Source organism: Bison bison, unplaced genomic scaffold (assembly GCF_000754665.1).
Source record: "Bison bison bison isolate TAMUID 2011002044 unplaced genomic scaffold, Bison_UMD1.0 scf7180017864472, whole genome shotgun sequence".
NCBI lineage: Eukaryota > Metazoa > Chordata > Mammalia > Artiodactyla > Bovidae > Bison > Bison bison.
In genome coordinates, this window is record NW_011495033.1 from 6,751,503 (window position 1) to 6,764,325 (window position 12,823).

The following is a 12,823-nucleotide window of genomic DNA, read 5'->3' on the forward strand; positions in this document are numbered from 1 at the left end:
GCTAAGTTGGAGCCGTGCGCCTCGGAGCCATCGGGCCCCGCGTGGCGCGCGCCGGGGCGCGTGGGGTTCCCTCCCGACGACCTGGGTGTGGGGTGGGTGTTCTGGGTCGGGGCGGGGGGCGGTGCGCCGCGCAGAAGGAAGGAGATGGGGTCTTGGGTCTTGTTTTCTCCTTGTGGATTTAGAACCCACTAGAGGGAAACAGAATAACTCATCCGGAAACACACAGAAAATAACACAAAGAAAAAGGGAAACACACGAAGAAACACTCACGCAGACCGATCGCGGAGAGAGACCGCAACGACTCGAGAGAAAAGCTGGTGCACGCAGAGAAACACACCCGAAACTTCGCACTGGAAGAGAGGAAACAAAGCGGGTGGTCTTTGGAGACCCAGGGCGGGGGGAGGGGAAGGGAAACGCCGAGAAAGCCTGAGACTAGGGGAGGGGAAAAAGAGCCGGGAATGGAGCGGAAAGCTGAGCGAGGGCAAGTGAAGAGAGTGAGAAATGAGAGGGGAAGGAAAAGAAAAGGGCTGAAGGAGGGAGCCCTTTAGGAGGGACAGTACAGAGAAACACATCCACGGTCACCAAGCAGGACACCCCCACGCCTCCTCCTAACACAATCAGAGATGAAAAAGGTAGAGCTCAGTCTTCTCACCCTTGTGGGCAAGTGCACAGCCAGGTGGGACAGCAGCTCTGTGAGTCCTCTGAGCCGGCTTCATTGGCACTTTGAGCCAGCCAAGTCCACCCGGAAAACTCCTATTCAAGCGTCAAAACCCAGCTCAAGCATCACCAGCTCTGGGCGAAAAGCCTTCCCAGAAAGTATCTTGCAAACACTGGTACTCTCTTTTCATGTACTTCTGGATGTGGCACATGCACACTAAGTTGAAATGGTTTGTCTGTCCTGAGTCCTGGAGTTAGAATTCTATGTCAAAGCACCCTTTTTTACAGGTGCAGAAATTAAAGCCCAGAAAGGGAGGAAGACTGGCTCAGAAGGACACAAATGGGAGACCTACAATGAAATAACATTGTGAATACATACTTCTCTGAGATGCCATTGCTTCTCCAGCCTGTGAGGTTAAAATAGGTGTGAAATAACCTCCTAAATGAAAACAGGCAATAAACAGACGACAGACAGTTTAATACCAGTTGTAAGTTTCCAACGGGACTTCCTTGGTGGCTCAGTGATAAAGTATCCACTTGCTGATGCAGGAGACATGGGTTCCATTCCTGGATCAGGAAGATCCCCTGGAGAAGGAAATGGCAACTCGCTCCAGTATTCTTGCCTGGGAAATCCTATGGACAGAGGAGCCTGGCGGGCTACAGTCCATGAGGCTGCAAAGAGTCAGACACAACTCAGTGGCTAAACAACAGCAACATTTCCAAGACTGAAACTCAAGATCAAAACTTACCCTAGAATGTTTAGAATCCTCTTTTCTCCTTAGAAAGGACAAGGCAGGTGATAATCCGTCTCCGTTTGAGTGGATGACTTTATGCTTCCTAACTACATAGACTTGGACAAATTACTTAACCTCTCTGGGCCTCAGTTTTCTCAACTGTAAAATGGGGATACTAACACCGTCCTCATAGGATCGTTAGAAGGATAAACACGTACCACCAAGTGCCTGGCACAGACAGACCCTCAGTGAATACAGTCCCGCCCTTCTTCTTAGGTGGGTGTTCCTTCTGGTGCCTGGTGTGGATACGGAAACAGCAGCGCTACTGACAGTATATCCTTTTGTCCCGGGCCGAAGGGGCCATCCTGCTCCAACTGGGGAGCAAAGGCTTTGATTCGGTCGGCCAAGAAGTTCATTCAAGTTTTCCCATAACATCTTCCACAAAAACTGGAATGAACTTTTTGGCCAACCCAGTAGTAAAGGAAAAGATAACATTTGGGGCATGACCTAAAATGTGTCTTGATTCTGTTCAGGCCCTCGGGTGTCCACAGGTGGAGCCTTCCGCTCCACCTTCCAGCAGGTAAGACCCCACTCTTTTGCTGCTGCTTCACCAGGCTGCTCAACCCTTGTGTCTTTCCAGCTTCAGCCCATGAGGGGGACTGACCAGGACTGAGGGAGCCAGCTGGAAGCATGGAGACCGTGGTGATTGTTGCCATAGGCGTGCTGGCCACCATCTTTCTGGCCTCCTTTGCAGCCTTGGTGGTGGTTTGCAGGCAGCGCTACTGTCGGCCTCGAGACCTCCTGCAGTGCTATGATTCCAAGTGAGTGGCCCAGGGAGGGAAAGGACGAGAGAGGAACTGTGCCCTGAAGCCCCAACAAAAGAGAAAAGAAGTTTGGTGCTGGGCAACTGTCACTCAACTTTTATCTCGAAAATGGTACCCTAAGGCTGTCATTCCCAGTAAAGATCTCAGAGCCTAAGAATGTTCTATAAGCTCCCCAGCATCCTGAACTGCCTTGGACTCTGTCTGTGAACTTGTTCATCTAGCACCCGTCTATCCCCAGCTGTCCACTTAACGACTGAGCAGGCCAAATCATGGACAGAGGAACCTGGTGGGCTACAGTCCAGGGGCTCACAAAGAGTTGGACACAACTGAGCGACTAAGCACAGCACAGCACAACCCCTTTCTAACCAACCTCATGCGTCCGTGAGTGCTGAGTCGCTTCAGTCATGTCTGACTTTGCGTGACCCTGTGGACCAGAGCCCGCCAGGCTGCCCTGTCCATGGGATTCTTCAGGCAAGAATACTCGAGTGGGTTGCCTTGCCCTCCTCCAGGGAATCTTCCTGACCCAGGGATAGAACCTGGGTCTCTTATGTCTCCTACAGTGGTAGGTGGGTTCTTTACCGCCAGCACCACCTGGGAAGGCCCCCAACCAACCTCATAGGAGCAGAAATCTGATGCCCCGCACTCCAAGCCACACACTGAAGCAGTAGACACTTGGGGGTTGCAAAACCCCAGCATAAGATCATGTCTCATCTCTGCGCAGATTTCTTCATGATGTTCTTCACATGAAACCTACTTGGTAATCAAGATCTTATTTTCAGGTTAGGGATATTTTAATTCCTACCTCCCAAGGGACACTGACCACTAAACCCTGAGTTTCTCTTACCCCTTTGTTTGAATCCTATCAGCATGTCTGTCGAGTGGTCATAATTAGTAAATGCCCATTTGTGTGACCCAGGAAAGCTCTGCGATGGTGTCTCATGTTTTCAAGAACCCTGTTTTAAAGTAGGAGGTGTTTTTACATCCCCCTCTTCTCTAGTATAACTTGGAGGGGGTAGGATCATGCGGGTGGACCAAGGTGGCTCCCAGAAGCTGATTCTACAGAACTAGTAGGGGGTGCAGGTCAGTTTGGGTAATAGGAACTTGAGCTTCTCCATAAAAGGTAGGCTTGAAGGGGAAACAAGTTACAAATGGATGTTTTGTCCTGAAAAAGCATCCCTGTGTAGGATATCTTTGTGATGACTATGGTTGTAGCCCTGCCTTTCTCTGAGCAGCTCTTCTTGTTGTGTGTCGTTTTTTCTTGTGTTCCTGTGCCCTGCCTCCTTGACTCACTCCCTCACCATGTCCCTGGCCCGCACCGAAGTCCCACTCACCTTCGGTTTGGATCTAGAACAAGTTCTTGCTTTCACTTACTCATTCCACTTATCCTTTCAGAGGGTAAGTGGGCCTTGATGAGGAGAGAGTCGGCAGGAACCCACTCACCTGGGCTCTTCCTTCCAGGCCCATTGTGGACCTCATTGGCGCCATGGAGACCCAGTCTGAGCCCTCTGAGCTAGAACTGGATGACGTTGTCATCACCAACCCTCACATCGAGGCCATTCTGGAGAACGAAGACTGGATCGAAGATGCCTCGTAAGGCCTTGGGGACTGTTCGCTTTTCTCCAGCTGCCAGTGGGTGGCGAATTGGGCTCCTGGGTACCCTTTCCTGGTTTCCTTTGCCCGAGCTTGGCTGAGCACCCTGGAGCACTGTGTCCATTGCTGCTTTCCCCTACCCTCACTGTGGGGGGACCTAGAGTGTGACACCACGGTGATTGTCCTCACTTTCCCCATTTTGCAGACCCAAACACTGAGGCCTGTAGATGTGTGGCAGAGGTGTTATAAAGTCACCGTGATGTTCTTGGGTTATCCTTGAGGTGCCCGTGAATATGGCCCTCAGGCTCCAGGGATGCAGTCTTTGTCTCTAGGGTCCCTCGGGGATCCCTCCACCCCGCTGCGGGTTCAGAAGTGTGTGTTGCCCCCTTCCCTGTCGCTCAGCCCTTCATTCACTGGGTGGGTGTTAACCGGTGTGATGTGCAGGCTCTGGGCCAGACAATGCAGCTTTGAAACTGGTGGTGGAGACAGAATTCTACTAAATAAGACTATTTTGGAAATGATGGAGGGAAGGGGTGGGTCTCTGCAGGTGCAGTGAGCACACGGAGGAGGCGGCGTCTATGAAGTTGCTGGGCTAGAGGAGCAGGGTGGACCTCTAAAGGCTTTCCCAGAGTGGGCGCCTTTCGTCCCAGGTCTTTTTGTTTTCCTTTTTTTTTTGGCTGCATTTGCAGCATGGGGAGCTTCTCTCCGGCTCCTACTGGAGATAGAACCCCTACTCCCTGCAGTGGAAGCTTGAAGTCTTAATCGCTGGACCGCCAGGGCAATCTCTTCAGGACTTGAAAGATGAGTTCACCAGGCAGAGGATACGGGGAAGGATTCCCTGGGTGGAGGGAACAGTCTCCGAAGCTCAGCTTGTGGCACTAGCTGGAGGAGTCTGTTGGGTGCTGGAGGGGAAAGGGGAAGACAGGGGAAAGAAAGGGCTTCCTGCTTTAGCTCCTGGTCTTGTTCATTTTACCGCTGAGGTGTCCCGGCTCTCAGGTGGTGTCCAGCCGTGCCTGGGGGTCAGAGCTGGAGGAGGCATGGAGGTGGTGGCTGGAGGGAGGTGGGCCTCTCTGGAGAAGCCCTGACAAATGCTTCTTGTCTCCGCAGGGGTCTCATGTCCCACTGCATCGCCATCTTGAAGGTAATACTCTTTGATTTCCCCAGGAGAATAAGGGGGTGGTCACCAAAGCATCTGGGTGCACAGACTGTCCAGGAGGAGGGACTTTGGGAGGAGCGCTGATCCCCGAAGGAGGCCTCTGGTAACTCTTGGAGTTCCTTCTGTTCATTTCCGCTCCCGGTCTGTTCTCCTTTGAATTCTGGAGGCCCTTTCAAAGGCTTTACTCCACCTGATCCTCACAGTACAGTGGCCGGTGGAAAGATAGCAGAGACAGTCACCAATCACATGTTCACTGATCAGGCAGAAAGCTGTGTGCAGAATAGCAGAGCAAGACCGCAGCTATTTGGGGGAAGGGCAATTCTCAGCTTCTCCTGGATACTTGCATGAACTGAGGGCTCAGCCCTTGAAGCGAGTTGAGCTCTGTATTAGGGCATCTCCAGTTACTAGAAAGTTCCTCACCAGCCCTCTCTGTGACAGTGGTCAGCCAGACAGGACAATCAATCAGTGTTAAAAAATCCAAACCATGATACTTCAGCCTGAGAGCAGACTGTTTTTTGTTTTAAAGCCAACAGCCTCCAGGACAGGGTGGAGAGTTGCATCCAATTTGCATTTAGGGCAATTTTTACAGTTTTGTGTAATTTTTATAGTTTGGGGTAATTTTTATTGTTTTGGGATAATTTTTACAGTTTTAGCATTTGCTTACCGGTTCTTGCCTTACATTCTCAGACTTATTAGGACAATAATAATATTGAAGTGTTTGGCCAGTGGCAAATATTGTTCATTTCAGTAGTAGCCTGGGAAACCACACTTTTCTCTCTTTGTCTAGCAATTATTCAAGATCTCAAAAAAGGCAGCTTTTTTGAAGTGTGTGAAGTGTGTCATTTGAAAATGACACTTAAGTGTCATTCAGTACAAAATATTAAAAAGTCATTTGTCGCACTTCTTCTTTAGCTATTCTTTTAGGGGACAAAGAAGTGCCTGGGAAGATGTTGTCCCAGAGTCCAGGCTTATTGTTGAGTTCCAAGAAGCTCTTTTTAAAAAACTTTATTTATTTTTAATTGAAAGATGGTTGCTTTACAATACTGTGTTGGTTTCCGCTATACAGCAACACGAATCAGCCATAGGTATACATATATGTCCTCCCTCTCAAACCTCCCTCCCACCTCCCACTCCATCGCACCCCTTTAGGTTGTCTCAGAGCCCCGGTTTGAGTTGCCTGCGTCATACAGCACGTTCCCACTGCCTGTCTGTTTCACATATGGTGATGTGTGTTTCCACGCTACTCTCTCCACTCATCCCACCCTCTCCTTCCTCCCCTCGCTGTGTCTGTAAGTCTGTTCTCTATGTCTGCATCTCCCTTGCTGCCATGCAAATAGGTTCATCAATACCGTCTTTCTAGATTCGTTTCTGTGCGTTACTATACGCTGTTTGTTTTTCCCCTTCTGACTTACCTCACTCCGTGGTTACAGATGGGGATGGACAGGTCTAATGACTGGAGCAGCGATGCCGCATTACGTCTTCCTTCTCCCAACCGGGATGTGTCCTATCTTTGGGTTTTGTCCCCTGCCCTTATCTGTTAGAGGAGGGGGATGAATGGCAGCTGAGGTGCGGGATAAATCAGCCGTAAGGAGTCTTACTGGGCTCAGTGGTCCATCCTGAGACCCTCTCAGCTTCCTCTTGAGTGCTCGAAGCCCTGCTGCTTGGCCACCTGCCCTGGAGACCCTGTGGTGGGGCCTCGAGGGAAGGGCCTGGGCTGTCCCCTGGGTGGGCTCTCGGGCTTCTTTCTGCCTCTCTTCCAGCCCCACGTATATGTGATGAAGTTGATGGAAATTCTTCCCCAGGGACAGAAGCACATCCAGGTTCTGACACTGTGGGGGGCACGACAGTGAGGAGCAAAGCTTTAGGGGTGGCCGGTGCGCTGGTGGATGACGAGAAAGGCCGTGTGTCCCAGTCTTGCCATTTTCCTTCCCGCTCCCCCCCCCACGGCCCTTTTATCATCCTCATGACAAACATGCTAAAATGTTATCCCAGAAAATTGTTGATATAAATTCTGCTTATCTGGCCATGTTTCTGAGGATGCCTGCAGAGATCTTTATCATTTTGGAAGACAAAGCCAGGAGGTGAAGGAATTGAGAGAGAAAATAGGTTTTGGCCCTGAAGGGAGAGGATGAAGTTAGAGCACATGATTTTTCTTAGGACAGATTATTTCAGCTCAGACTTCTCTTAAGCCGAGAAACCCTGGCCCTGGTCTGAGGTTCCCACCCCACCCTCCTTACCCGGCCGTGTCCTTGGGTTTGCCTCTTCCATCCCTCTCATCTCTGCATGCTTTTCACTTCAGTCTGTCCTTGAGGTTAGGGGGGCCCAGCCGTGGGATGGGGGGTGGTGGTGGCGTGTTTGTCTTCGTGGGATGGCAGAAACCCTCGGGGGCTGGGTCCCCGCCTCATCACCTCTCTGCTCCCTGTTGCGGTAGATCTGTCACACTCTGACCGAGAAGCTCGTTGCCATGACAATGGGCTCAGGGGCCAAGATGAAGACCTCAGCCAGCGTCAGTGACATCATTGTGGTGGCCAAGCGCATCAGCCCCAGGTGAGGTCCCCACACTCCAGGGTGGCGGGGGGCCAGAAGTGGGGGTGGGGGAAGGGACAGGCTCCCCTGAGCAGCTTCAGGGGCAACTTGAATGGTTTATGCCCCACACATTCCCAGAGAGCCCAGGAGGGTTTAGAGGCTGGGAGACTTTTCAGGCTAGGGTGGTGTCACAGGCTCCCCTCCCCTCCGGCGTGACCCCTCCCATAGGTTTTTTGGGAAGTGCCAGCATATGACTAGGGCCCCCCAGCTCCCTCTTCCTCAATCCCATGCCAGCTGGGGCAGCTCTCCTTCCCCTGGGCACACCTTCCCGGGCTCTGGGCCAGCAAGCGCACTTGCCACTGGTGCCCACACCCCAGTGAGCAGTGAGCTTCCCGTGTGCCCCACCCCAGCTGATATCTGTACTGAGACCAGCCCCGGCCCCATCCATGGCCAGGCCAGCAGCCCCCAAGCCCGGGTGGGAGGTGAAGGGATCATTCATATCTCCCAGATTCCAGGCTGTCTGCAGAATCCCACGTAGGAGGCAACCGGCTGGACTGCAGGCGACAGCAGCTCCACCCCTTCTTCATCTGGCCTCCGTTTTGTGAAGAAAAGAAAGCTCTGTTTCTTAGAGGGAAGGGTGGGACTAAGTTGGGGCTGCCATCTAGTGGCTGGTATGTGGATGTGCCTGAGCCAGGAGTTTTTTTCCCCAGTTCAGGAGGTTTTCTTAAATCAGCCTCCTGAGTTCCAGGGGTCCTCGCTTTCGCCTATGGGCTGGGATGGATCTCAAGGAACTAGTCCTCGGAGGGAACGTGAAAGAGTTGGTTAAAGAGTTGGTGCACTTGAACTCTGTCCAGGGAGTTCAGTGAGTTGAGACAGTGGGAGGGAGATAATCCAGAAGGATCTGAGCTGTCTCTGGAGCTGTCCCTGGTGGGTGTGGCTACAGGAATGGGATCAGCCTAGGTCGGCCCCTGGCCTGAAGTGGACCCAGGCTCCGAGCAAGCACCAGCCCTTCCTCTAGTATATGCTGGACTTCGCTCATACTTCCTGTCACTTCTAAGAGCCGTCCCAGGTCCTGGCAAATTCCTGTGACGCCAGGATACAAGGCAGCATCACCGGGGGGCTTGGAGAAGGAGACAGAGGGCGATTTCTGAGTCCCAGTGGAGTCCTGGGGGGTCAGGCCTAGCAGCGGTGCTGGAGCGAGGGTGTGAAAGCGCTCAGAGGGTGGACCTCACGTGGGGCGCTCACTGGCCCGTCCTACTGAGCACCTTGGACTGCTTCCAGAATGATCCCTGCCATAAATCAGTCAGGGTCCTTGCTCTCTCTGCCCTCACACATCTTTTATCCCCATGGCTTTTCTTATTCTATTTTGTGCAGTGTATTGATAGCATACTAGTTTCAAGAAGAGTGGCTTCAGTTGCTGCTGCTGCTGCTAAGTCGCATCAGTCGTGTCCGACTCTGTGTGACCCCATAGACGGCAGCCCACCAGGCTCCTCTGTCCCTGGGATTCTCCAGGCAAGAATACTGGAGTGGGTTGCCATTTCCTTCTCCAGTGCATGAAAGTGAAAGTGAAGTCGCTCAATCGTGTCCAACTCTTAGCGACCCCATGGACTGTAGCCTTCCAGGCTCCTCTGTCCATGGATTCTCCAGGCAAGAGTACTGGAGTGGCTTGCCATTGTCTTCTCCTACAGGGTAGGAAAAAGGGCTGGCCAAGTTGGGCACTGAGTGACCATGCGTCTGTGCTTCCTCATCAGCCCCTCAGCCCCAAGAGAAGGACCTTCAAGCCTGTTTGCAAGTGCTTTTGGAAATCAAACAACTCATCATTATTTTTTGCTTCTTGACTAAATGGTCCAGGAGCAAGAATTTGAATGAAAACATTGAATCATGCAAATGAGGATGAATAAGTAGTTCCTTCTTGAATTTGATTTTTTAAAAAATTAACTATGAACTGTATCATGTGCTGCAAGAAATCCAGTGGAGCAGTTTGAACCCAAATTAAACTTGGAGCATTTTTTTAGTGTTCTGAATATCTACCTGTAACCATTTTTTAAAAAAAATACAAAAGTAATAAGCACTTGTAAAAGTTAAAAATTGCAGAAATAGAGAATCTGAAAAGTGAAGGGACCCACCACCCCCCAGTCCCACCCCATCCCAATTCCTGGAAGTAATCAATCACTGTTCAATGGTAAGTATTTCTGCAGACTGGTCCCTCACTTCCTGCCAAATGTCATAGCTATTGTTTATTCATTTTTATGCAAATAGGATCCATCAGACTTTATATCTTGTTTGGCAGTTTGCCTTTTTGATGATAGTAGTATATCTTGAACATCATTTCACATATGTGAACTTGTACTTTTTAATCCATTGGAACTGAAAACCAGAAGAAATATTCTCTAAACAGAAGTCAAAGTCTTTTTAATTAATTAATTTTATCTATTTAAACTTTTAAAATTTATTTTCATTTATTTGTTTTTAAAAGATTTAATTTTTCACTTATTTATTTGGCTGCACTGGGTCTTTATCGTGGCATGTGGGATCTAGTTCCCTGACCAAGGATCAAACCTGGGCCCCCTGCATTGGTAGCGCAGAGTCTTAGCCACTGGACCCCCCAGGGAAGTCTCCGAAGTCTTTCTGTTTAAGTACCTGTCCGAGAATGCAGTTACAGAAAGTCACTAAAGGCTGGGTCTGGAATGTCTAAAGAGAAGCTTTGGGGTGAGGAAAGGAAGGAAGGAGAAAAGGCCATAAGAAAAGGGAAATACTGAAAACCTTTTGCCTCCCCTCAGAGTGGATGACGTTGTGAAATCCATGTACCCTCCGCTGGACCCAAAGCTGCTGGATGCCCGGTGAGAGGGGTGGGGTGGTCGTGTCTCTTTTCACGCTGAAAGCTCCCCATGTTATCAGATCTGTGAGGTTGGCAGTTTTGGTGGTGCTGGAGAAGGCTGCTTTGTTGGGTTCCCAAGACTGCCCCAGCTTTGGGTACCATTCACTTCACTGTGAAGGGTCAGCCAACCAGTGAGCCAGGCCTGGCTGGATGCTCGTGGCCAGAGTTCTTCCTGAAACCCCAGAGGAGCAGGAGGAAGAAACAGTCTTAGGTTTTGAATTTTCTGTGATGAAACGTCCATCCAAGCTAAGTCCTATCTGCACCTCCCCACCCTCCCATTGCCCCCATGGCTCTCTCTGCTCTTTGGACCCCTGAAGCAGACACGCCTCAGCTGTGAGTACTGCCCAGTGGGTCGCTGGTGTGGGTGGTGGGCAGGAATTGAGACTGGAAGTGACAGGTCAGCTAAAGCTGTGCTCACCTTCTCAGTACATGCCCAGGAACCCTGTCTCATGATCGGCCCTCATACACAGAGCATACTTACGCTTTTGAGATTGTTATGTTCCTCTACCAAATGCAAACCCACTTAAAAAGAAACAAAACAAAGCATGTTCCTTTGTCTCTCGGATTTGTATGACTGTTTCACAGGCCCATTGTGTAATAATTGCCAGACAGGCTGTGGGTCACAGCAATTCTGTTGGTTTCTCTACTCTACTTCTGTTACTGCCCAGCTGTGTTCGTGGGCTCGTCATCTGTAATGCATTCCCAAATGCATCATGCGTACTCACTATTTAGAAGATGCTCTACAGTGAATTTTTCCATACTGAAAAAGCAAGCCACCTCCTCTATTTGGTTTGCAGTTAAATTTTTTGTGAGAATATGGTAAACCAGCGCTGGGTCTTATTGATTCAGAATCAATACATGATGCCCAAGGTGGGGTATGAAGATCCTGTCTTTAAGTGGGCAGCAGCTGGGGATGTGCTTATCCCATTGGCTAGACCCAGACTGTCCCACAGAACCCTCTTCTGGGAGATGTTATTGGATGTGTTGCAGAACGTGGGCTCCCAGTCTTAAATAAGTTAGTGAGACTCAAAGAATATTACATTCTTTTCTTAGAACTTTATCATGTGCATCATCTGAGAAGGGCTTCAGTTACCGTTGTTTAACCCAGGTGTTCCCAAATTTATTTGAGCATGGAACCCTTTAAAAATTACATACCTAGCCACCTCTTGAGGACGGGACTCCAGTTTGGGGAACCCTAGTCTAGACTCTGTCCCTTTGGGCTTTAGGGCAAAGTCCCTTAGATCCTAGGGAAGCTGATCCTTTTTTTTTTTTTTTCTAGGACAACTGCCCTGCTGCTGTCTGTCAGTCATCTGGTGTTGGTGACCAGGAACGCCTGCCACCTGACCGGAGGCCTGGATTGGATTGATCAGTCGCTGACAGCCGCCGAGGAGCACTTGGAAGTCCTTCGAGAAGCAGCCTTAGCTTCTGAACCAGATAAAGGCCTCCCAGGCCCCGAAGGCTTCCTTCAGGAGCAGTCAGCCATTTAGTGCCTAACTGGCCAGCAACTGGTCACAGGGGCCAGTCTGCTGCCATGACTGGGTGGCTCAGCTGAGCCTTCCGCTTCTTCCTGTAGAGTTAGTTGCTCTCCACGGCTGGGGAGTCCAGCTGTGTTTGTGTAGTAAAGCAGTTGGTGCCTCTGTTGTAGTTACAAATGGCAGCTGGTAAGTGGCAGTCTAATCCCACAATTAGGGGAGATGACAGTCACCATCTGTACAGCTGAGCTTTGAAAACGGGAGGACTGTACGCTGTATTTAGCTCACCTAGTGCTTTCAAGAAAATCCAGCCACCGTCTTAAGCATCAGGAGGTTTCACATTAAAATCAGAATTTCTGGCTTCTCTCAAACAATCAGAACATGATGAAGCAGCTCTGATCTGCATTTTCCAAAGTGGACAATCAGTTGGAACTAAAGAGGAGTTGCCTCTCTTGACAATACTTGTCCTTTTTCGTTTATTTGTGTTGCGTGCCTGGTCCCTGAGGATCTGAGTGCCTACTTCACTTTATAGGTTTGGGTTTGAAGGTGAGCAATGTAGAGTTGATCATTCCCTTATCATTATGCCTGCAATTTTACCTAGCTACCACTAGGTGGAGAGTAAATACATACTTAGCTTTCCCTCCAGCGTGTGGTTATTGAGTCAGATGCAAGTGCGTGGTGTGATGGGACATATCTGAGAACTGAGGGTGGAAGGAGAGGGGCTGTGACTCTCGAGGATGCCTTGTGGGTCTGACTCAAAATATTCAGAGACCTCCTCCCCAGAGTTCAGACAGGTGAAAATACCACCAGGCGGTAGTTTCCACACTAGGAATGACATCCACAAAAGATGGGTTCCCATTCCTTTGGTATCTGTTTGGCAGTTATTGAAAGGTGAGGACCATTTTTTATGATTTGAGACCTTTGGAGGACCCAGAATCACAATTGCCTAATCCAGTGTGTGTTCGTGGCTCAGTCATGTCCAACTC

General features: G+C 50.1%; 1 protein-coding gene across 1 annotated transcript; it reads left to right on the plus strand.

The window, feature by feature from the left end:
* Positions 1–2,028: 2,028 nt before the first annotated feature.
* On the plus strand, positions 2,029–12,477 carry TMEM98 (transmembrane protein 98). Its single transcript, XM_010861481.1, has 6 exons — positions 2,029–2,212; positions 3,674–3,805; positions 4,913–4,946; positions 7,393–7,508; positions 10,268–10,327; positions 11,645–12,477. Exons 1-6 carry the CDS (start codon positions 2,082–2,084, stop codon positions 11,850–11,852), a joined length of 681 nt encoding a protein of 226 aa, XP_010859783.1. The 5' UTR covers positions 2,029–2,081; the 3' UTR covers positions 11,853–12,477.
* Positions 12,478–12,823: the final 346 nt, after the last annotated feature.